Source organism: Parasteatoda tepidariorum, chromosome 5, assembly GCF_043381705.1.
Source record: "Parasteatoda tepidariorum isolate YZ-2023 chromosome 5, CAS_Ptep_4.0, whole genome shotgun sequence".
NCBI classification, from domain to species: Eukaryota; Metazoa; Arthropoda; class Arachnida; order Araneae; family Theridiidae; genus Parasteatoda; species Parasteatoda tepidariorum.
Genome location: NC_092208.1, coordinates 72,005,405 through 72,029,983, shown reverse-complemented (window position 1 = coordinate 72,029,983; position 24,579 = coordinate 72,005,405). Strand labels below are relative to the sequence as shown.

The window sequence follows — 24,579 nt, the reverse complement described above, 5'->3', positions numbered from 1 at the left end:
TGGGATATGGTTGGTCGGCGTCTCACTCGTGATCCGCGTCCTGCAGTTTCCAAAGACGAACTTTGGTTGCGCATACAAGCGATATGGAATTCTCTTCCTCAAGCAGATATTCAACATCTGTTTGACTCCATGCCACGTCGTATAGCAGCACTTATTGCAGCGCGTGGTGGCTGCACCAAATACTGATTTCGGACGCTTAATTTGTTTCTTTTGTTTTGAAAATTTCATCATTTATTTGTATCAGTACAAGTCGTTTCTGCATTAAATTTCATTTGATTCTGATGATTCTTTCATGGTGTTGCATTTTCTACAAACAGCAGTTTATATATAAGGTTATTACTATAAAACAACTATAATTAAGGTTATTACAATAATATTATGAAATAATTACTACTTAATAATTAATTACTTCGAGCAAAATCCGTTTATACGATTCTACACTATTTTAAAGCTATTAGACAAATTTGAATCAATAAACTGGTATAATATGACTTTCAGCGTTTAGTGACATTTATTCAGTTCTTTGAAGAAGAACCAGTTAAATGAACTTCGTCTTATACATCACAGTCAAATCGTTCAATTCGAATCGATTCAATGATTATTTTTGCTCAGCCTTAAGGGACTGTCTTCAAATTTCGAGATACTTCAGTGAACATTGAAGTATCTCGAAATTTAATACAGTCCCTTGAAGCTGAGAAAAAATAATCATTGAATTGATTCAAATTGAACGATTTAATTGTGTGGTGAAGTGATTTGTTGTGTTGCTGAAGTGTTCTAAATATTGAAATGTGCTTTTAGTTAATCAGTGCATGTTTTATATTTCTGTGTAATTGATTGTTGACTTGTTTGAAATATTAAAAATAAAATTTTGATTTGCAGTTTTAAAATAACGTATTATTTAAATATTGCAGAATGTATGGCTCATTTACAGTAGACATAATTGCAAGTTCAGCCTTTTCTACTAAAATTGAGTCCCGCAACGATCCCAATAATATATTTGTCAAACATGTGAAAAGAATGTTCGAACAGAATCCTAGCTTTCGTCAAATACTTGCCTGTAAGTCAATTTAAATCTATATTTTTATTTTCAAAAACTAAAACAAGTGGTACTCTGAACCGTTGATTAATACAGTGGTACCTCCTTAACGTGAAATTGGCGGGGCTATCATAATTATTTAATTTCAACCAGATTTCCTCTCATCCGACAAATCATGAAAACAATTTATTACGTATTATTAATGCATATTATGTACTACACTAATATATCTAAACAATGCTATTATGTACCAAACAAATTAAAATAAGCTTAACATTTTTAATTATTTTATTTAACTATTTTAATAAATTTTCCCATCTCTTACTCCTAACAAAGGTGGAAAATAGAAATAGCATTCCTGAAAATGAATAATTGGCACTTTATTCTCATGCTTCTTATTTGTGTTGTGTCCAGTTTCCCTTCATTGAAGCTTTATAATTAGCTTGAAAATTTCATGTTAAAACATGTAAAATACAATAATAATTTATTTCTGGGTGATAGCATAATAAAATAACGAGATTTTTATCTAGCAAACAATTAGGTCCAAATACCAGCACAAGGGAGCGTATTATATTCTTATAGAAAACATGTAGCAACCATTAGTAATTCAATCATCTGTTTTTGTTTGTCCCCGTTTTCAACTATCTGTTATCATGAGGAACTTGAAATCACTTCTTCAGACGCTGAAAGAAGTGCATGCCTGGGAATATTGGAAATACAGGGTGTCCCAAAATGACCGTATAAACTCTGCACAGCTAGATTCCTCGTTTGGAGTACATAAAAACTGCCCAACGAAGCGTTACTGTACGATCCATAGTTTACGAGAAAAATACGAAAAACAAAGTATGACGTCACTGCCGGTGCAAGAGAAAACACTTTATTGAACATATCAACAGCAGTATACTATGCACAATTTAAAACAGAATATGCACGGCGAACGTTTTAAACGTTATCGTCTTGAAAGATATGCAAATATTGTTGTTGATATGTCCAACAAAGTGTTTTTTTTCTTTTACCGGCAGTGACGTCATATTTCGTTTTTCGTATTTTTCTCGTAAACTATGGATCGTACAGTAACGCTTCTTTGGGCAATTTTCATGTACTCCCAATGAGGAATCTAGCTGTGCAGAGTTTATGCTGTCGTTTTGGGACACCCTGTATGTAGTATTCTAGTTCAGATATAGGTGTAAAAGGACCACGAGAGCCCAAGTCTTTGATCTATTCCGACAACGAAATTCGCAAGATTTCAAATATGGAGATGTGTTAAGCCAGGGGTGGCGAACCTTTATACACCAACGTGCCATTTTTTCTAAAAAATTGTTTGAGGTCATAGACATGCCGTCAAATAATTTTGACTTTCGTGTTCATTGGGAAAATATTAATACTAAATACTATCAACTCAAAACTCTTTATTTACATTGAGAAAAAAAATTGCACTGTCTCAGTTATACGCGTAATTCAACTCAAAGTAACATCAGTGTGACTTCTGTAGTTGCAGATCAGATGACAAATGACTTATATTAGGTTGTAAGTTGTTAATTTAAGCAGGACTGTTAATTTTTTTGCTAGTTATTTATTGTTAGCTTATTTTTTATGATTATTAATTAATTTTTTTTAGCATTAATTGTTAATTTTTTATTAATAATTGTTTATTATTTTGTGTGTTTTTTGTTAATTTTAATTTATTTGTTACATATGCTTCATAGTATAATACCATTTGTGTAATAACAAATGTGATCGGTGACGTGCCCGAAATGTTGTGTCGGGTGCCATAAATGACATGCGTGCCATTGGTTCGCCATCCCTGCAATAGCTATTTGCATATGTTCTCTAAATAAAACCGACTAGTGATGATTAGTTTTTTTCCCCTCTAGATGTTTTGCTCATCGTTTCATAATGCCATTACTTAATTTACACGAAATTCGGCTGCACAGTTTGTGATGCAGATTGCTCGCAAATGACGCTCAAATATTTTGACACAGATTACAACGAACTGTATTGAACCAATTGCTTCGAAATAGCATTTAAAAATTAGTAGTATAAATAAGGTTATTAAATATTACAATAATGTTATGAAACATGATTACTTCGAGTAAAATCCATTAATACAATTCTGCACTATTTCAAAGCTATTAGACAAATTTGAATCAATAAACTGGTATAACATGACCCTCAGTGACCCTAGTGACATTTAGTCAGTTCTTTGAATAAGAACCAGTTAAATGAACTTCGTCTTATACATCACAGTCAAATCGTTCAATTCGAATCGATTCAATGATTATTTTTGCTCAGCCTTAAGGGACTGTCTTCAAATTTCGAGATACTTCAGTGAACATTGAAGTATCTCGAAATTTAATACAGTCCCTTGAAGCTGAGAAAAAATAATCATTGAATTGATTCAAATTGAACGATTTAATTGTGATGTTCTTCTCCTGAGTAGTTTACAGAGATGGTAGTTACGGATTCGTGGAGTCACTTCCAGAATTTAAACATAGACCTGAAGCGGGGAATAGAGAATTTTAGGGGAGTGGATTCTAAATTTATTTTTAATGGTATTAATAATTAAAATATTGGTCAATGGAATATTAACCATCGAACAGTCTGAAGCAGATTATCAAACGGTACCACGCTGGCGACGGCGCACGAACACACGGGTCATCGCATGGATGTAGGTTAAATACAGCTCTCGTACCAAAAGAGTAAGAGTAATTTTAAAATAATGTTATTTTTTTATTAATCTTTCAGTTGCGGCTCCAAATCTGGCAAGAAAACTGGGTGTGAAAATCGTTCCTCAGGATTCCTTGAACTTTTTCCGTGACACAATTTATGAAATAATCAAGCAAAGGAGAGAGACGGGACAGGTAATTTTATTAACTCTTATTTATCCAACTCTACTCTCTGTAGTTGTTCCGCTAAAACAGAATATATACTCACTGTAGGAAGAAACAAAACAAAATTTGTGAAAAGAGCAAAACAAGAACAATAAATAACCTTTTATTTCAAACACTCAGTTACATCTCACATGATAAATATGATTTCATAACCGTTGTTGAACAGCCTACCTAATTTTGGGTTTAACTCAGTGCCCATGTAATTTTGTACCCAATCCAGAAGACAAGGGAACTCCTGGATCAAGTATTGGGAGACATTCGAGGAGGACTTTTTTTATGGACTAACCTGCAATTGCGTTACATGGAGGGAAAACCACGAAAATTTCCTACGATTATCGTCAGTACTGTGGTCAGTAAGAGCCGGTTGCAAAATTCACATCGACCAATCATCGCTGGGATTCAAACCCGGCTCACCTCATTGGAAGGAGAACACTCTATCCCCTTAGCCACGAGATAAATATAGTTAAAAAAATTACAATTCATATAGAGCGGGATATCCTGGTTTGTAAAACAATAGGCTTGTGTTTGTGAGAACGTGAGTTCGAACCCCCCCCCCCCCCNCCCCCCCCCCCCCGGCCAGAGAATCCACATTTATTAAAATGGTGACTGGTGCTGTCGGGGTCACAAAGTCCTCCACGTTCCCCTAGCAAATCAATACCTCTGGGGTTACTGAATTGGAGATTAATCGTTCTCTGGTTCAGGTCAAAATTACGATTTGCAGATCAATTAATGGTGTATGATTGGATCCTCCCTGTATAATTCGCTTGTGACGCATAATTCCCTGTATGAAGGCTTTTTCTTAGCCATAGATGGCGAAACTGTAAAACAAGAAACGCACACTCTGCCTTAGAAATGTGCTTGATTTCTCAAACAAACTTGCTGATGTTTGCGAAAGGAAGTAACATCATCTGGGGCCTGGATAGCCTGGTTTGTAGGGCACTTGGTCCATGTCCAAGAGTTCGTAGAGTCGATCGCAGGCCGGCCGAAGACTCCCCCCCCCGTGTAGTAAATGGTCACTGATGCACGTTAAATCTGACGAGTCGCAAAGTCCTCCTAGTTTCCATAACAAATAAATACCTCTGGGGGTACTGATCCAGGAGTTTCTTTCTCTTCTGGATTGGCTCTAAATTACAAGATTACGGAGTTGAGCATTAGTAGTCGTAGACCAAAAATTGGGTCTGCTGCTCAACGACGGATATAAAATAAAATGAAAAGTAACATCATCTACAGCACGATCCGTATTTTTATATAAATATATGCAAATATTGTTCTTTCGCAAAAATTTATTATTTCCAAAAAAATATTCGAAAATTTATAATCTAAGTTTTGTCTGAATATCTAAGTTTATATCTAAGTTAAATATATCTAAGTTAAATATTTAAGTTTTAATGCGCGAAACGTTTACTATTAAAAAAAGGCGTTAAAAAATTGTATTCTATTCAGATTTAAAGCTTAAGTTTACTCAGTCGATTGGATGCTCCCTTTGCACCCAGAGGCAGGCATTTCTGAACGCTGATGTAACCCAATTGCTCTAAAGTTCAATTTTCATTCATAAATATATGGCATTATAATATTTTCGTTAATCTAAAAGATATTTTTTATTTTTTTAATCAAACAGACAAGAAACGATTTTCTACAGTTATTGCTGGAATGTGCAAATGAAATTCCAAAAGAAGACCTTAATGAACTAATGTCAGAAGAAGTCACTCAGAATTATGGTTCAGAATCTGCTGATCGTACATATTTCAAAAATATATCATCAAAAAGTGAGTTGTTGTTTTTTCAATCAACATTCCTTTTTTATATCATTTTTAACTACGAACCAACCACTGCTAACATTGAAATCTTAAAATATTGAATTTCCAACTAAGTTTCCACTGTTGACATACGGAATGTTATAAATAGTATTTATAATATGTATATGATNTTAGGACCCATAATCCTCATAGAACAATCCTTGACGCCTGTAAGCTACTTGAACATAGTTGCAAACCAGGTTCACCCATTTATGGCAACAGTTTTTCCTGCTGGGGATGGTGTTTACCAACAGGATAATGTACCATCTCATAAGGGTCGAATCGTCATGGATTGGTTCGAGGAACATCATTCCAGTAACTTTCAAGTCATGTCTTGGCCCCCAAATTCACCTGACCTTAACCCTATCGAGCATTTGTGGTTCTACTTGGAAAACCAAATTCGTGCTGCCACGCCACCCCCTCTCAATGTGAGGGAATTACAGGACCAGTTGGTGAGCGCTTGGCACCAGGTACCTCAGACTACCTATCACCACCTGGTGGAATCAATGCCACGGCGGGTGCTAGCAGTTTTGAGGGCTAAAGATGGTCATAATGTAATGGCTCTTCGGTGTATATATATAATATTCTGTAAAATACTGATTCGATTCGAGATATTGTTTTTCAGATTATAAAAAGGAAATATCACGCTGAAAAAAATTAGCTTTCCCGATACTTTTTTTTTGCTTCTTATTTAGAATTTTAGAACTTCAGAGGCTGCGCGTGACGTTTCTTTTGTATTTGGAAAAGGTGCTATAGTTGAAAGACCCGCTCGTGATAGGTATGCCTAGTTAAAAAATAGATATTATGACCTCAAATTCTGGCCATCCTTTTCAGTTCGATGAATTACGATTAAACCAATACTCATTTTGTTCAAAAATTCACGTTAACAACTTGAGAACTTACAGAAAAGATGGAATGTTCCAATACTTTAAAGTTTAAACAATTTTAAAAACGGCTGGATGTTAGTTGCTGACCCAATAAATTTTCCTAAGGAAATTATGAAAATATGAACTTATGTATTTCTGAATATTGCCGGAGTATAGAAACTGTTATACGCAGGCTGCAGTGGTTCTAAATTAGAAAATATATTTGGGGAGGGGGAAACACAGACTAAGCAAAAGCAAAAAATATAGAGCTAACACTTATGCAAGTTTCAAAAAAGTAACACATTTTCTAAAGTAATTACATTAACGTCACGTCATTTCACTAATCTGTCCATTGGCAATCCATAAATGATCAATAAGTTAATTACCAGTCTAACTTACGTTGAACGAGACTTAGCAGGACTTTAACACGCCCTCTTGTTTCTAAACGATCGGCTGGCGCTGAGTTCATAGGCATAGATCATATGTCTGCGTATCAGTGATCGTCTTCTTCTCGAGGTGCAAGTACCCAAATATATTTGATTAACATCTCCTTGAATTTCGTTGTAGTTGTTGATGTAGTTCATTTACGTCGCACTAGAGCTGCACAATGGGCTATTGGCGACTGTCTGGGAAGCATCCCTGATGATGATTCGAAGGCATGCCATCACAGTTTTGATCCTCTGCAGAGGGGGGGATGGCACCTCTGCTTCGGTAGCCCGACGACCTGCACGCGAAGTCGGGTACTTTACGGTAGAACAGTTTAACGAGGACCAATACCGCCCACCCTCGGTCCCTACGCAGACTGATCCAAGTGGTCACCCACCAGCACACTGACCACAGCCAGTGATGCTCGGTGATCTGCCGTGAACCGTGTCTTAACGATCAGTCCACTGTGGGACCCTTGAATTTCCAAATAATTCTTATATATTAATTAATGTTTGAGTTCTTATCTATATATATATTTCTCCTACACGGCACCAAAAAAAAGCCTCATTACAACTCCCCGAATGGCAACGTTAGAAAATCGACCAATGATTGCTGCTGAAAATGTCACATGGCAAAACTATATGAGGAGGCTCAGCATATAGCGCTTTTAAAAACGGAAACAATAACCAGAGTGAGCATTATCAGGTTGTTCAATTCAGATTCATGACCTAAAAACATGATAATATTTAATTCAAACTATCTCAACATATAGCGCTTTTAAAAACGGAAACAATAACCAGAGTGAGCATTATCAGGGTGTTCAATTCAGATTCATGCCCCAAAAACAATATTTAATTTAAACTGGCTCAACATATAGCGCTTTTAAAAACGGAAGCAATAACCAGAGTGAGCATTATCAGGTTGTTCAATTNTCAAAGTGGTCACCCACCCGCACACTAACCGCAGCCAGTGATGCTTGACTTCGGTGATCTGCTGTGTAACGTGTCTTAACGATCAGTCCACTGTGGGACCCTTGAATTTCCAAATAATTCTTATCTATTATTCAATGTTTGAGTTCTTATTACGTATAAATATTGAAAAAGGTTTTAATGTTAGTTTGCACAATTTCCAGGTCTGTCGATGGATGAGATTGTAGCTCAATGTATCCTATTCTTTATTGCTGGATATCAGACCACAACATTGCTGCTTGGATACACAACATACAATTTAGCCGTGAATCAAAAAATTCAAGATAAGGTCTTCGAGGAAATTAAGGAACAGCTGAGAGAAACTAATGTAAGTATTGCCTTTACGCAATAATGCATCGTACTTTCGCCAAACTTTAAGTTTAGCTATGTGTTCAATGAGTATTATTGAAGAATAATAAAGTACAATGCAGTAAAAAATAACCTTTAAGCTAATTGTAACGTATGATCGATCTAATTTTAAGATGATTCTAGAGTCTTTACTTTAAATATTCAAATTTAAGCCGTCTGGTGGTCTGGGAGTTGACCTCATGTCAGAAAGATCCCGGTTTGAATCCCGGACATGAAGTGGATGCTCTTTTCATCTCTGTACTATCTGTGCTTCTCACTGTGTTAGCAACACTGGCCCACTTAATATGACGCCCCTGAGAAATGATCAACAAATATGCCCTTCTAATATTCGAATGACGAATTCGGGACAGCATTGGCAAAAAATAAATATTCAACTTTTTTTCTGTTCAGGTGATATTTTGCAAAATCTAACTTCCTCTAATAAAAATGCCTTTCATCGATGAATTTGCATTGGCCCTCAAAATAGGGGGTAGCAGCAATCTAGAAAATATTATTCCTTTAGTTTAGGCTTTAGATAAAGTCTTTAGATAGTTTATATTATCCCTTTAGTTAAGAAGATCACAATACCCACAGATATGACCTCTAACGTCAGCTCCAGCTGATTGCTTATAAGCAAAATAGCGTGTTCAAGTTAAGCTAGGTTGAATGTTACTTAACGTATAAGTCAGACCACATAACCACATAACGCACCACCACATAAATCAGAATGTTAATTAACGTTGTTAATGTTAATTAATGTTGATTAAATACAGCGCCGTATCTCGCATCGAATTTTTTGAAATATAATTCTTTCCCGTCTACGTATTTTAGTTAACCTAGATCCATACATTTGTTTGTGCATTTTATTGTAACCGTGATATATTTTTGTTTCGTGCAACTGGCAACTTCGATGCATAATTAGTTTATATTCTACATAGCTTCATACCTGTCTTTGTGTTAAGTAAGAAATAAGAAGTGAAAGAATGGAAATCTTTTGAATGAAGGAATTTTTGTGTAAGAATATAGAATGTGTCACTTAAGAGAATTAATAGTGGATGATTTTGACTTACTCAAAATAAAATGAAAAGAACAATTGCAAACGTAAACAAATGCCACGTTTCAACAACCAATCACGATCAATATACCCACACTACGTCATTTGCGGGTATCCCATTGGAGTAAGCACTTTCTGTTGAGAAAATTTTTAAACTACTTGAACCGGTTTTTGGCAAATTCGACCTTTTGAAAAAGTATAATTATTCCATTTGAGATTAATCATATGCTTTTACGATGGATTAAAGTTATAATTTCGGTTAAAAAAAATTCATAAAAAGTAATGTGTGTTCAACTAAATGATTTGACTATTGATTTAGTCAATGGTGAGCCATTTTATTTCTTAAATAAAATATTTTTCATGCATAAAATTTTTTTCTGTGTCTTAATGTAATTCAAGTATATTTCAATGAAAACATTACCACATTTTATAAAATTTCTATGATTGGTCTAAAATGAGTTAAGGTACTTAATTTTTTTTATTTTGTACGTTGTAATTTTATTAAAGCTTTTGTAGTTAAACAAACTTACTCACAAAACTATTATGGCCTATTACTTTCAATTCCCAACATTCTCTCCCCATCTCTAAAAATTTCTATTTAGATTCGAGTCAAAAACTTTCGCCTCATACGCATTAAAAAACACAAAATAGGGAGAAGAAAAATTTCTTTGGTGTCGAACGAATTAAGTTCAATGCTATTCGTCAACTTTCTAATAACTGTTATATATTTTTTCTGTGCAAAGTAACTTACGAAGCTTTTCAGAATATGAAATATTTAGACAATGTTATTTGTGAGCATTTCGTCCACTTTCTAATAACTGCAATATACACTGAAGAGCCAAAAAAAACTGATACAGGCATGAGTATGCAAATAAAGGGGTATGGAGCCAATCAAAGTACAGCGCTGCGATCGGCAACGCGTATATAAGACAACGAGTGTCTAGCACAATTCTTTCCGCCCCAGCAAAAAGACTATCCAGACGAAAGCCCGGACTCCTGCAACTTCAGCCCACCGACTTGTGACCCTCATGAAAGAACTACAAGAACTCATGAAAGATCAGGAAGTGCTGTGCCTACTACAAACTCCACTAAAGGGGTTCTCCCCTTCCAATTGATGCACCATTGCCTCCAACCCAAGTCTTACTCCAACAAAGACTTTTACCTGAACTTTTTAGTTTAACATATGGACTAACTTAGGACTTTTTAGTTTTATGTCATCATATTTCAGACGAATCGGTAAGTGGCGCTTCGCGCCAAAAGCCGAGATTTCCCACATTCACATCACATCATATCACAGCACAGTTCTTAAATCGGCTACTGCTGCTACAATGCCGGGTTATACAGATTTAAGTGAGTTTGAACGTGGTGTTATAGTCGGCGTACGGGAGATGTGACATAGAATCTCCGAGATAGCAATGAAATTTGGATTTTCACGTACGTCCATTTCACGAGTATACCGTGAATATCGGAAATCCGGTAAAACATCATTATTGAACATTATTGAGCATATTTGGGATGCCTTGCAACGTGATGTTCAGAAGATATCCCCACCCCCTCTTACTCCCACTGGCTTATGGTGTCAATTATCTCCAGCACTACTTCACACATTGATCGAATCCATGCCACGTCGTGTTGCAACACTTCTGCGTGCTCGCGAGGGTCCTACACGATATTAGGCAAGTATATCAGTCTTTTTTCTTCTTTTTTTTGCTCTTCAGAGTATTTTTCACGGCAAAGTAGCTTACGAGGCAATTCAGAATACGAAATATTTAAACAATGTTATTTCTGAAGCACTTCTTCAACTTACTATTAACTGTTATATATTTTTTCAGGGCAAAGTAACTTACGAAGCAATTCAGAATAGGAAATATTTAGACAATGTTATTTCTGAAGCACTTCGATTGCATCCACCTGTTGTAAGGTATGAATAAAAAGTTTCTGATTTTTGTTCGAATTTTTGCTCGAATTTTTGAACTATTGAATACAAGGGAATTGATATACAGGGTATAACACAATGACAGCCTTTATGGTACCCAAATAATTAAGGAGACTTAATTTTAAAATAACTTTTTTTCTCTTTTTTTTAGTGAAGACCTGATATATGTACTGAAACGCAATATTATTGGCTTGATTAACAAGCATTGAAGCATAAATTTAAAACTAAATTTAAATTGCTCGTTGAAATCTAAGTAGTTGAAGCACTGAAACTAATTCCTTAACATCCTATCCAACACTTAACTATTCAAGCATTTCAAATCTAATTTACTTAATTTCATAGATACTTTTTCATCACGTTGGATAGAAGAGCTGTAGTAGATTACGAATTAAAAATTCGATGATTCCTAAAAGATCTAAATTTACCAAGCATTGAAATGTAAATTACTGAATTATTGAAACTAATTCTTTAATATTCTATTCAATATTTTAACTTATCAAGCATTTCAATTCCAATTTACTTCATATAATTGGGAATTTTTTGTCAGGTTGGACAAAAGAGCTGTAGTAGATTCCGAATTAGCAAGTACTGGATTCTTCAGGGATTTTAACTAATCAAGCATTGAAACCTAAATTGTTGAAGTATTGAAACGAAAACTATCTCTGAATTAAAACCTTATTTACTTAATTTCATTAACCAATTTGTTAACAGGTTGGGCAGAATAGGCGTAGTAGATTACATGTTAAAAGGTACAGGATTCCATAAGGATTTAAATTGACCACGCATTGAAACCTAAATTACTGAAATTTTGAAACTGAAACTATCCCAGCCTTAAAACCTAATTTACTTTATTTCATTAACCAATTTTTTAACAGGTTGGGCAGAATAGCCGTAGTAGATTACATGTTAAAAGGTACATGATTCCTTAAGGATTTAAATTGACCACGCATTGAAACCTAAGTTATTGAAATATTGAAACTAAAACTGTCCGAGCATTAAAACATAATCTAGTTTTTACTAATGACCAATTTTTTGTAACATGTTGAACAGTATAGCTATAATAGATTACGATTTAAATTTTACAATATTCCAAAAGGATTTAAGTAAACTAAACATTAAAACATAAATTGTTCAAGTTATAAATCTAAAACTATCTCTGAATTAAAACCTAATTTACTTTATTTCATTAACCAATTTGTTAACAGGTTGGGCAGAATAACCGTAGTAGATTACATGTTAAAAGTTACAGGATTCCATCAGGATTTAATTTGACCAAGCATTGAAACTTAAATTATTGAAGTATTAAAAGTAAAACTATCCAAGCATTAAAACCTAATTTACTTTATTTCATTAACCATTTTTAGCAGGTTAGGCAGAATGACTGTAGTTAATTACGAGTGAAAAAGTACAGGATTCCTTAAGGATTAAAATTGACCACGCATTGAAACCTAAATTACTGAAATTTTGAAACTGAAACTATCCCAGCCTTAAAACCTAATTTACTTTATTTCATTAACCAATTTTTTAACAGGTTGGGCAGAATATCCGTAGTAGATTACATGTTAAAAGGTACAGGATTCCTTAAGTATTTAAATTGACCGAGCATTGAAACTTAAATTACTGAAGTATTAAAAGTAAAAGTATCCAAGCCTAAAACATAATTTACTTTATTTTATTCACCAATTATTTTAACAGGTTGGACAGAATAGCTGTAGTAGATTACAAGTTAAAAGGCACAGAAATCACCATTCCTAAGGGAACGACTGTTACCACTCCAGTTTATGCTATGCACAGGGATCCAGAATTTTTTCCTGATCCTGAAACCTTCGATCCAGACAGGTAAGAAACATATTTTCCCAGACTTATAGAAGTATTTTTATGTAAAAAAAATATTGATGAAGGGGAGGAAATTTTGCTCCCATTTCTTAACCCGAAAAATTTTTTACAGGAACAGATTTTTTTATGATTTAGTATTTTTTCTTAATTGAAAGGTTCATAATTTTGTAATTCATTATTATATATATTTCAATAGTTATGCAAAACTTTTTAATTTTCAGACTTTGCTGAAAAACTATTAGAAAGTGCTAAGATCAAAACTCAACATTTTTCAACTTAAAATTGTTTTATACATTGAATTCAGAAATCAAACGAAAATTCTCTTTTTATTGTGATAATAAATTTGCGTTAAAGCTCATCGGAATTTTTATTTTTAAGATACAATTTTAACTCTGTAAGATCTAGTAAGACAAAGTTTCTAACCATACATATTTTATTTGAAAAACTACACATAGTGGTGATCACAACAAATGACTGATTCAGATTCGTCTTCTTATTGGTGAAACTGTTTAAAATTTTTAAGTCCCATATATATCCCATATATCCCTGTTAATATTACTTCTAATAATTTTAAATAAAAATGGTCGTATTTTTTAAATTCCGATTTCTTAGGAACTATTCGATGGATGTTCCACAAAATAGGTATTTCACCATGAAAAATTTCTTCTGTTTTTTTTTCAAATTAATTAAAAATTGTATAAAAAAATCTCGGCCATTATAAAATAAAAAATTATAAATTTATACTGAAAGTTATTTTTTGAATGTAATTATCTTTGGATAAACGAATTTTATAATTGTATGCGAAAGTTTTTCCATTCGCTTAAAAATTCTATAGATATAGCGAAATACGCAATAAGTAAAAATAACATTAAGAAACCCAATTTTTGAACCGCTATCCTGTCCTACCTATTGGGATTATATTTCCCATATTGCGGTTACCCCCTACTATTCAGGGTTAGAAATCCACATCAGATTGAAAGAAAGGTATGTTTATTCAGAGAAAGTACTTTTTATGTCAAATTTTGTAACTTAAAATATCATCTGCCATAGCTAATTATCTTATTTGCTGTCACCTCCTCAAACCATTAATAAGATTGAGTCCTAGAACGTGAAGATACGATCATTAAATTAAAAGTTATTCTGAGTGATCTGTTTTAATTTATTTATTTATTTATTTATTTTTGCACACCGTACTTGGTATAGTACTTTCAGTTATTTTATTTTTATCCTTGCTGTCGTTGTTTAATTATTTCTTCCCTATATTAGTTTCAAATTTCTTTCTTACAGATTCAGTCCAGAAAATAAAGATAAAATTATTCCGTACTCCTATTTACCATTTGGTTCCGGACCTAGAAATTGTATTGGAATGCGATTCGCTCTTTTGGAAACCAAAATATGCCTTACCTATGTCTTAAGTACTTTCCAAGTACTAACTGGTCCAGAAACAAAGGTATTCCTTAACGTCAATTTTGTAATACAAATATAGTGTGGAATATCACCCTTCTATGGAAAGAACTCCCCTCGTCATTCATCTGGAGCAGTGGCTGTGACTATAGTTACGAGGTTTAATTATTAGAGTCCATATTTAAGACAGGTTTTGGGAGTCAGGTCGGCGGGAAAAGGGAATTAAGGAGAGAGAACCTTTCCTTATTTGAAATCCGCTATATCTTGTTTCCATAGCAGCAAGCGACCTTGGACTTCATGTCGAGGAAATTTCTTTCTATAGACAAACTATATATCCCACAAAACAACTTGTATATTTCCCACAAACTAAGAAAAACTAAAGAAAGTGAAATATGTAATTTCACTGGAACTTAAATAACGCGCATCGTGAATTGCACTTGCTATGTTTTCTAGATTATGACAACAATCAGATTAAAAAGAGAAAAAAATGGTAGACTATTTCATTATTAGTTTATTTGAGGTAAGGAGATAATGCTTGATCTTACTTTCTCAGAACTGGGACCCGAAAATTATAATGTCAAACATGCCATTGAGCAATTGCCGTTTGACATTGAGCATGTTAATGGCAGGTAAAAATTCCGATACCCTTATTTTTACTCTTATATTCTCAGCTGGGAATGAAGACATTATTAATATTATATTATTAAAAAACTGCAAAAATCTCTGAAACATTGAATTGGGTGGATATACGTTACAAAAGGAAAATAAAAGCAAAAATGGTTATATTTTTTAGAAATATAACTGCTACTGAATTTAAATTTAACTCAGTGCATGGGAGAATTTATTAAACAAAGTTTCATTACTGTTTTTTTCCTACGCTATTTTTTATTAATAAAAATTTGGCTTCAATCTGTATGCATGAAAAAATAATTAATAGAGGATAATAAAAAACATAAATAATATAGGATGCGCACTTGCCGATAAAACTTAATAATTTTGATAATTACTCTTCTTGTTTAATAATGCTTAACGTTTAACTCCATCAATCCTTATTAGTGCAAAATAACTAAAGAACAATGTAATGCAACTTCTTTGTTAATAATACTTCTGACTTACACTTAAAAAGTCCTTCTTCTCCCGGACGAACTCAATTGTCGAAGAGGTGAAGACAGGGAGGGAAAATTCTAAATATGCTTTTTATCTTTTTTATTTAATTTTCACAAATGAACTGATGATGGATATTTACTCTACTTAGCATTATCTTTTGATACATGTAAAATATAAGGCAGTCACTCAATCAGAATTTGAGATAAAAAGCGTGAGGTATTTTAGATTCTCTATTATTTCTTTTTTCTCACAAAATTATGCCAATGCAATTCTGCGATCAATAGTTTTTTAACTTTTTGTTAGTTAAGTAGACTGTTAGTTAATCAGACTTTCAGTTAGAGAATTACGAGAATGGGGCTTTAAAAGTGCCGGAAACAGGGGGTTGCAAAAGATAAAGATAGTGGAATGATTACCACACTTGGCGATTCTTCTACCGTATCGCACTTTCTTTCCCCTTGTTGGGAAATTTTAGATTGCACAGTGATTTTTACTGGTATTTTACTTTTTTAGTATCATGTGGGATGTTTGAGTTAATGATTGATTTAAACTAAAATATTATTTTATTTATTATTTACTTATTAGCATTTTAATTAAAGGAGTAAATTATTGATAGAGAGACAGTAAAAATTAGATAGTTAAAATGTTATTTTTATTATTTTTATTAACATATTATGACTCAAATATATATTCATATCCTAATATAAATAACCTTTTTATTTTGCTAGTTTTTGTTTTTTGCTTACATTAAGTAAGCACTCCTTCACTTTACTTCACTTTCTGAAAAACTAAGGTGCTTAAACTTCATCTAGAGATCCGAGCCTGATGACAAATTAAGTAATAATATCCTGATATCATTGCGATGGAATTTCGATCGATGAATGTTTGTGTCGATGGAATCTTGCATTCAAAATTTAGATCTCTTTCCGACTAGCTAGAGCACTAAAAACGGTACTAAAGCTCCTCCCCAGATTCTATAATTTTTTGCCACTACCAGTAGAACTTATTACAATATTACTGTCAAAAAGAATTTACCGTCTATCAAAATTAAGACTGGCTAGAGCACTCACATTTAAACAGGTGCTCAATGCTGAATTACTATACTATTTGCAATCATTTCAAGACCGTTACCAGCAAGATTTATCACGAAATTATTCGCCAAAAGAAACTTATCGCCTGTCAAATTTCCGACCAATTTTGGATTAACTAGAGTGTTCACGTTATGAGTACTCCACATTTGACGGCAAGGTAAGTTTCCATCTTTTCCAAAACAATCAGAATTAATCATTATACTATAGCAAAGTTAACTGATTGATGGTAAAAATTTCCTTCACTTTCTGAAAAACTAAAGCGCTTAAACTTCATCTAGAGATCTGAGCATGATGGCAAATTAAGTAATAATTAATTCCTGGTAACTTTGTCACAAGCAAAATTTATGGCCATGTTATTTCTACATTAAGTCTATAGTCAATCGAAGTTTCAACTACTGTCCGATTAACTAGAGGACCTAAATTTTAAATGGAGCTCTGAACTGGATGAAATCTCAAGTTTTAATAATTTCCTGATCACTACATGCAAATTTTAGAATCATATCACCAAAAGGGATTTGTCTTCAGTGTGAATTTCGACTTCTTTCCAACCGGTTAGTGTTCTTAAAAAAAACTAAACACAGTCAGATGAAAATGGTTGTTTCATTTATTTCTTGACCTATATAAGCATAATTTAGATCGTCTAGTAAAATTTATCGGCAATCTCAATTTCGACCGATTTCTGACTAACAAGAGTGCTTAAATTTCAGCAACAGCTCCATGTCTGATGAAATTAAGCAATCATTTTATTCAATAGTTCAAATTAAATTTATTAACAAACGAAGAATTTCTTATACATTCCGTCTTTATCTAACAGGCACAGGTAAAATAATAAAATAAAGTTAAAACCTTTAAAAACTAAGCTTTTCAAATGGATGAAAAAATGAGATAATAATTCCATTTTTGTTATACGGAAAATATGCAAAGAGCATAGTTTCAGTAATAAACTTCGATCATCACCAAAAATGTTCTCTTCGAATTTTGAAAGTGATGCTACTTACTTTTTTCTGGTTTGTTAAAAATCTAATTATTTTCGAATTTTTTCATCCCCTTGAAACATTTCATTTTATTCTGTTAAAACTAGTCATTATGTCCCAATTTCCAGTTAAATTTTGACCAACTTTTATAGAAATTCATATTTTTTTGTACTTATTGAATCCTTTAATTAAATAACTGCGTAATTAAATCCAGAAAATAAAATTTAAGTAAAAAGAAAATGAATAGTAACAAAATTTTTTTTACATAACAATAATGAAAAATATAAAAAAAATAAGTATGCACTTTGGAAAAAAGTCTAAGAACAACACTCAATAAAATTCAGAGTGATATGATTTTTTCATTAGATAATATAGAAACAACATTTTATTTTGCGAATAACAATAATGCACTATAAGAGAAATTCTAAAAATAACACTGAATAAATTGCAGAGAGGTTTAAAAGATCTTTATCTTTACTTCATGAAATATATACTTACTAAATCTAGATATTCATTATCATTATTAACTCAAGTAAGGCAACGCTCTTTTCTAATCAATAATGCATGAGTGATTTATAAAAAAACGACATATTTGTTTTCAAACATAAAAATAAATAAGCATTAAAGTCAGGTATAGTATAAATCATCACTTCATTTTTATTTTTTTAAGAAAATACAATAACCAGCAAGAGTTGATATTTCAGCAATAAAAAAATCTAAACTTTAAGAACATGACAAAACACTGATAAATAAGAACCGTAAATAAAAACAATGACGAATCGCCATAATTAGTTGTAATTGAAAAATGAATAAACAGACCCCATTTCAGAATTTTCCTTGTTGCTACGGTATGAATAGTTAATTACGTTATGTTTGACTTTTCTTTTCAAAGCCAAGAGACCAGAAACTGAGCTAAAATACAGAAGACTGTTTACATACAGATTAAGTTCTGTTAATATAAATATAACTTATCTTTAGCATGTCTGCAAAATTTTCAACTAGAAATAATTTTTAGCTAGAAAACTTAACCGTTGATCCAAAAAATTCATGATTTATTCGGCATATACACCGAAGAGCCATTACATTATGACCACTCTGGTAATAACATGTAGGACCACTTTTAGCCCTCAAAACTGCTAGCACCAGGTGTGGCATTGATTCCACAAGGTGCTGATAGGTAGTCTGAGGTATCTGGTACGAAGCGCTCATCAACTGGTCCTGCAATTCCCTCAAATTGCGAGGGGGTAGCGTGGCAGCACGAATTTAGTTTTCCAAGTAGGACCACAAATGCTCTATTGGATAAAGGTCAAGTGAATTTGGGGGCCAAGACGTGACTTGAGAATCACTGGAATGCTCCTCGAACCAATCCATGACGATTCGATCCATGGTGCATTATCCTGTAGGTAAACACCATCCCCCGCAGGAAAAACTGTTGCCATGAATGGGTGACCTATGTTCAAGTAGCTTACAGACGTCAGGGATTGTTCTATGAGGATTATGGGTCCTAATGTGCCCCATGAAAACATTGTTCCTGGGCGAGAAACCATGAAAACCTGGGCGAGCCCATTGTTATAGATAGAGGGTGGTCATAATGTAATGGCTCTTCGGTGTATATATATGTTACGGCCATAGCCCTAAGTCCGACCACTTCACGAAGTGACCACGATGTTCCGGTCAAAACACGATGTGCTCATTCAAGAATGCCCAATAGGATCTCAAAATTTGATAGAAATGGCGAGTAGAGCTCTCAGAATTTTTAAAAGCTAATTATTTCACAAAATAAATTATTTTATAACAGTATATATTTGTGCATGATCGATCCTTTAACAGTTAAGATAATTTTAGAAGCAAAGGGAAAGAATGTGTACCTGAAATTTTGAGATTCCCCCAAATAAAAATACTAAGTATTAAAAAAAAAATTTTTTTTGCATTTTAATTAATAATACGGTTAATTTTGACTTTCGACCAATCAGAAAATGTTTCCCGTTTGTTATCACTCTCTAACGATAAGTTTACTCGTTAATAGACACTTACACCACTTTTATTATAAGAATCAAGTTAAGAGCCTCGATAATGCATAAAACTAGTTATAATTTAATTTTATACACATTTTATGGGATCAATGGATCATCCAGCTTCAAATCTTGCTCAACGTCGAGCAAATTTTTTAATGAAAATAATTTTTGTTACAGACTCTAAAACAGATTAAAGAATATTTTATGTTTTGTTCTGAGTTTTTACAAGAAGTGAAAATAACTTCCGATTCTGAAATGGTTTTTACCTCATATAAAAATAACTATCGTTTCCATAACGGAAGATAATTTCTCTAAAACTAAAAAATATTTTCCGTTACAGAATTCATTTTTACCTAAAGAAAAATCATTGTTTCGCAAGAATTTTCACTTAAAATAAATGTAAAATTTGTTTCAAAAGTTATTTTACATTAAAGTTAATTATAGTTACAGAAGATTTTTCCTAAAATTAAAAATGACTATCGATACAAAAGCACTTTAACTTAAACTAAAGAGAACTTTACAAAAGTTATTTTCACATAAATATTTTAACATAAAATTTCAGTTTTATATCAAAATATATTATGATTGTTATGATCATGTGTAGATCATAACAATGTATGTAATATTAATATTATTAATATACTTTTTTTTCTATTTAGATACCCTTAGAACATCTAGCAGGAGGTCTAGGTTTTCTTCGGCCAAAGGATATTACTCTTCGATTTAAACAGAGAGATGATTGTCCTTTAAAATGATGACAGAAAAATCATACTCAACTTCATTCAGAAAAAAAAAACTTTTCCATTACTTATATGCATAAATATAAGAAGAAAGACATACGTAATATTAATGTAATATTTACATTTAAGTGATTTTATTTATTTTTTAATTCATTCTCAATATGATTTGTTAAATAAACAAATTTTGATTTAAAATCTATATATAATTTTTTGTCCTTATATTTATATCTTATTATTAGATACAAAGGGAAGGTGAAGGTAAATGCCAAAAACTTCTTATTCATACTATAAATTAACTTTGTTTGATGTTGTAATCCAACCTTGGCGTTGATACTAAAAAATGATTACTTAGATTTTAAAAATATGCTTGTTTGATTTTAATCACTTAAATATTATGTAGCTTATAATGTGTATAATTACTTTATTTTATTAGAGATTCTAAACTATTCTGAGCAATCATTACTCAACACCTTATGCATTACAGTGATAAAAGTCAAAATTTGATGAGCATATTAGAGCAGGCAACCATTCTTGAAATATTTATTTAAGACTTAATCTTATAGTCAATGCGCAATTTCATTCATAAATCTATACACTATCTAATAGGCAATGGGAAAGTTTAAAATTATTTATCCTTGTTATATTGGAACAAGTAAATAAAGAATTTACGCAGAATCGAGTGTTAGATTTAAAGAGAAATTTTATACAAGTTAAAACCTTTTTTTCTTTAAAAATATTTGCACGTATCAAATTACATTTATAACCAAAATATAAAAGAAGTTCCGATTAGTTGTTAAGGTCTATTATTTTGATATTATTTGAAGTATAATGTAAATAAAAATGAAATTTTTACAACTGCAGATATAAATTTAAATTTCAAACACAATATTAGTAGTAATCCGCATAAAATAATCTCGTTTTATCCTTTTTTAATTTTACATATTTTAAGTGAAGAAAAATTTATTATTACTATTTTAAATCAAATGCGTTTAAGAATAGTGAGATAAACACATTTAATTCAAAATAAAATTGGGACAAAATTTCGACAGCAAATATTCAATTTATTTTTAAATTAAAACAGTGTTTCTACGCTTATTTTTAATTAAAAAACACTCAAACCTCTTTAGGAAAGATATATTTTTAGTTAAGGGAGGAATTTAATTCTGAGACAAAAATGATGCATAGCAGCCATTTTAAAAAAATCAAAATTTTTATCACACTCTTTGATTGAAGTTGGAAAAAAAAATTATAAAATTACTGAAAAGTGAATTTTTTGTCGAAATACCTCTAAACACCGTCATCGTGTTCTTTTGTCAGTGTCCTCCTTGTCATCCTTATTTAGCCAGATATTCAATTATAAAATACAATTTCAAACGGATATTTTGAAAACTAATTAAAAATTGAAGAAGAATGAAATTCGAGTAATAGGATAACACTTATAGTATTACAATATCATTTATCTTTGCTACTTTGTGCTACATTTGTCCTGATGGCATCAGGCCAAATTATGAGAACTTTAGCTCCATATTTGTTTTTTAAAATCTTAAATCGACTACATTGCGGATACAATGTGCAAATGTTTAGAATCTTTCTAAAAAATTAATCCAAAAAAAAAATCGTACTAAGAGTTGAAAATTAATTTTTGAGTAAGAGAAAAGCAAAAATTTTATCAAATTAACAAAGTAATATTTTAAAAAATGTTTTTTTCGCCATAAGTATGAACACTGCAGCTAAGAAAAAGAAAATCTAAGCATGCTGTAACCCAAACAAATTTAGTAACCAGCTATACTTCTGATTCAACTACAAATTATTTCCTTAATTGATGAGACACCTCCCTGGCCAAGCCGTGTAGCAGTTGGTTGTGTAATAATAATAATGTGTTGGTTTAGTAACCACCACACAACAAACACTGTGTTGTGTGACGGTCTCTGGTTCAAATCCCAACATAGCGAGTTTGGATTCATCTCTCTAATCTGCGCTTTCTGCTCCTTAATTTCATAAGGACTTATCAGCCGAACTCTGTATTAAGAATACACTCTGCATACGTGTCCGTAACAATATATAAATTTTACGTCATTTTTTTACGTCACATTAAATATACTGTTTATTTAACTAAAGAACTTCCCTTGCCAGACGTTCTAGTCTGTAGTCGGTGACTATGGTTCCTTCTTCTGCTTATATTTGTCTACTTTCTAAAGGGTTGGGGGTAAACATTTAAGACAAATTTTAACTCGGCTTAGCGGCAAAATTATAAAAATCTCTCGTTGAAATGGGCTTTTCTTTGTTTCCATTGCAGCAGACAGCCTTAATCACTATGATGAAGGAAATTATTTTGTTATGCAAGTGGTACACTATTAGGGTATTGGCAACAACCATCCACAATGAGGATACGGTAACTATATTGGCACCCGCACGCACTACACCCAATAAGTTCCCAATTAAAGTTCAATAGCAATTTTAAGCATGCTAACCAATAAAAGAGTATTAAATGTTTTGAAAATAATCAAGGATCGAATTTTTTTTAAAAAAATCTATTATAGTTTTTAGACATAAGTCCTATGTTTGACAGTTATACTTTGCAAAGTTTCGAGCTGCATCTAGTTTAATTCTGACTTGATTTTTTTGATAATTTTATTAAAAATTTCAAGTGTTTTAGGTGTAATATTTGAACTTACTGACGTCTTCTTTCCTCCAATCATTTTTTTCCCTACTTGTCAATAATTTTAATAAGTTTGAAAAAACGCCTGCGTTGCCTGATGCATATATTAACAAATCAATTACTTTGAATAAAAAATGTAATTAAACTGAAATTTAAATTCATCTTTGTATGAAATTTCACAAAACTTTAAATAATTTTATACCAGAAAAGTTAGTTTCCTCTATTGTCGCACTGATAGGAATCAAACCAAATCAAATGATTTCATAAGTTCTCTAAGACTGTATTGTGCTACCACTGAAAGTATAGAAGTTTGGAAGTAACTCTTACGCTTTTCCTGAAAATTCTGGAATAAAAAGAAAATGGAAAACTTTTTAATCATTTTTACACATTACTGCAGATAAAAATTTAAAAGAATTCTACAAAACAATTTGTGACCTAACTCTAGCGAATAACGCAAATAGTATTGGAAGCAGCATAAGCTAGGGGAGCATGCACGTACCCCCTCGGAAAAGTTCTGTTATCCAGGTATTCAACTATTCATATCTATTTCTTTGACTGTTTAATTTAAAACAAAAAATAATTAATTCTAAGCAAAATTATGCAGTATATTTTGTCAATTCATTTTTATGAGGTTTTGAGTCAAACTAGCCTCAACTCTTGAAATCGAAATCTATTTTATTAGCAGCCAAAGGAGTAATTTGATTTAGCCAACATTTTACATTATAATTAAGCTTCGTGGAGGCGGCAACTTTTCCACATATATGCGTTTACATTTGAGATTTTTATTTTTTCCCCTTCACCCTCCTACTCAACATGTTCCAAAATATTAGTTAACACATGGGGAGGGAGGAGAAAAATGGTGGACTATACTTGAACGCACTTTATTTCCTCCTCCGTCTGTTACGTCAATATTTAAATTGAACTAGGGTGATAGTTGAGTAATAACACAAAGCGCTATGCTAGATTCGTGATCGCAAGATTCTAATATGCCATGTGATAAGAACACCGTCCCCATGCCCAGAGCCCCCACTCCATCCACCCCTCTTTTCCTCTTCTAAGATCTCTGGGAATGTACACTGCTCAAAACAATCAAAGGATATTGCATAAAATAACAGTTAAGGAAATTCTTTTTTATAAAATGGAGGTAGGTAGGTACTTTATTTACGTCGCACTAGAGCTACACAATGGGCTATGGGCGACGGTGTGGGAAACATGCATGAGGATGATCCGAAGTCATACCATCGCAGTTTGTAACATCGGCAGAGAAGATGGCTCCCCCGCTTTTGGTAGCCCGACCCGATGACCTGCACACGAGGTCGAGCACTTTATGGTAGAACAGTTTAACGAGGATCGATACCATGCTCCTTCGGTTCCAACGCAGGCTGATCAAAGTTATCACCACCCACTTACTGACCACAGTCACTGATGCTTGACT

At 32.5% G+C, this 24,579-nt stretch overlaps 1 protein-coding gene across 1 annotated transcript in view; it reads left to right on the top strand.

Annotated features, from left to right (window-relative positions):
* Positions 1-20,680, top strand: part of LOC107443018 (cytochrome P450 3A9) — a gene marked incomplete at its 5' end in the record, with an annotated part of 37,401 nt that extends 16,721 nt beyond the window's left edge. Inside the window, 8 exon segments of the mRNA XM_043051578.2 lie at positions 912-1,057; positions 3,782-3,897; positions 5,546-5,693; positions 8,148-8,311; positions 11,218-11,306; positions 13,017-13,160; positions 14,445-14,607; positions 20,405-20,680. Coding sequence (XP_042907512.2) covers positions 912-1,057; positions 3,782-3,897; positions 5,546-5,693; positions 8,148-8,311; positions 11,218-11,306; positions 13,017-13,160; positions 14,445-14,607; positions 20,405-20,500 — 1,066 coding nt within the window.
* Between the last annotated feature and the right edge of the window lie 3,899 nt (positions 20,681-24,579).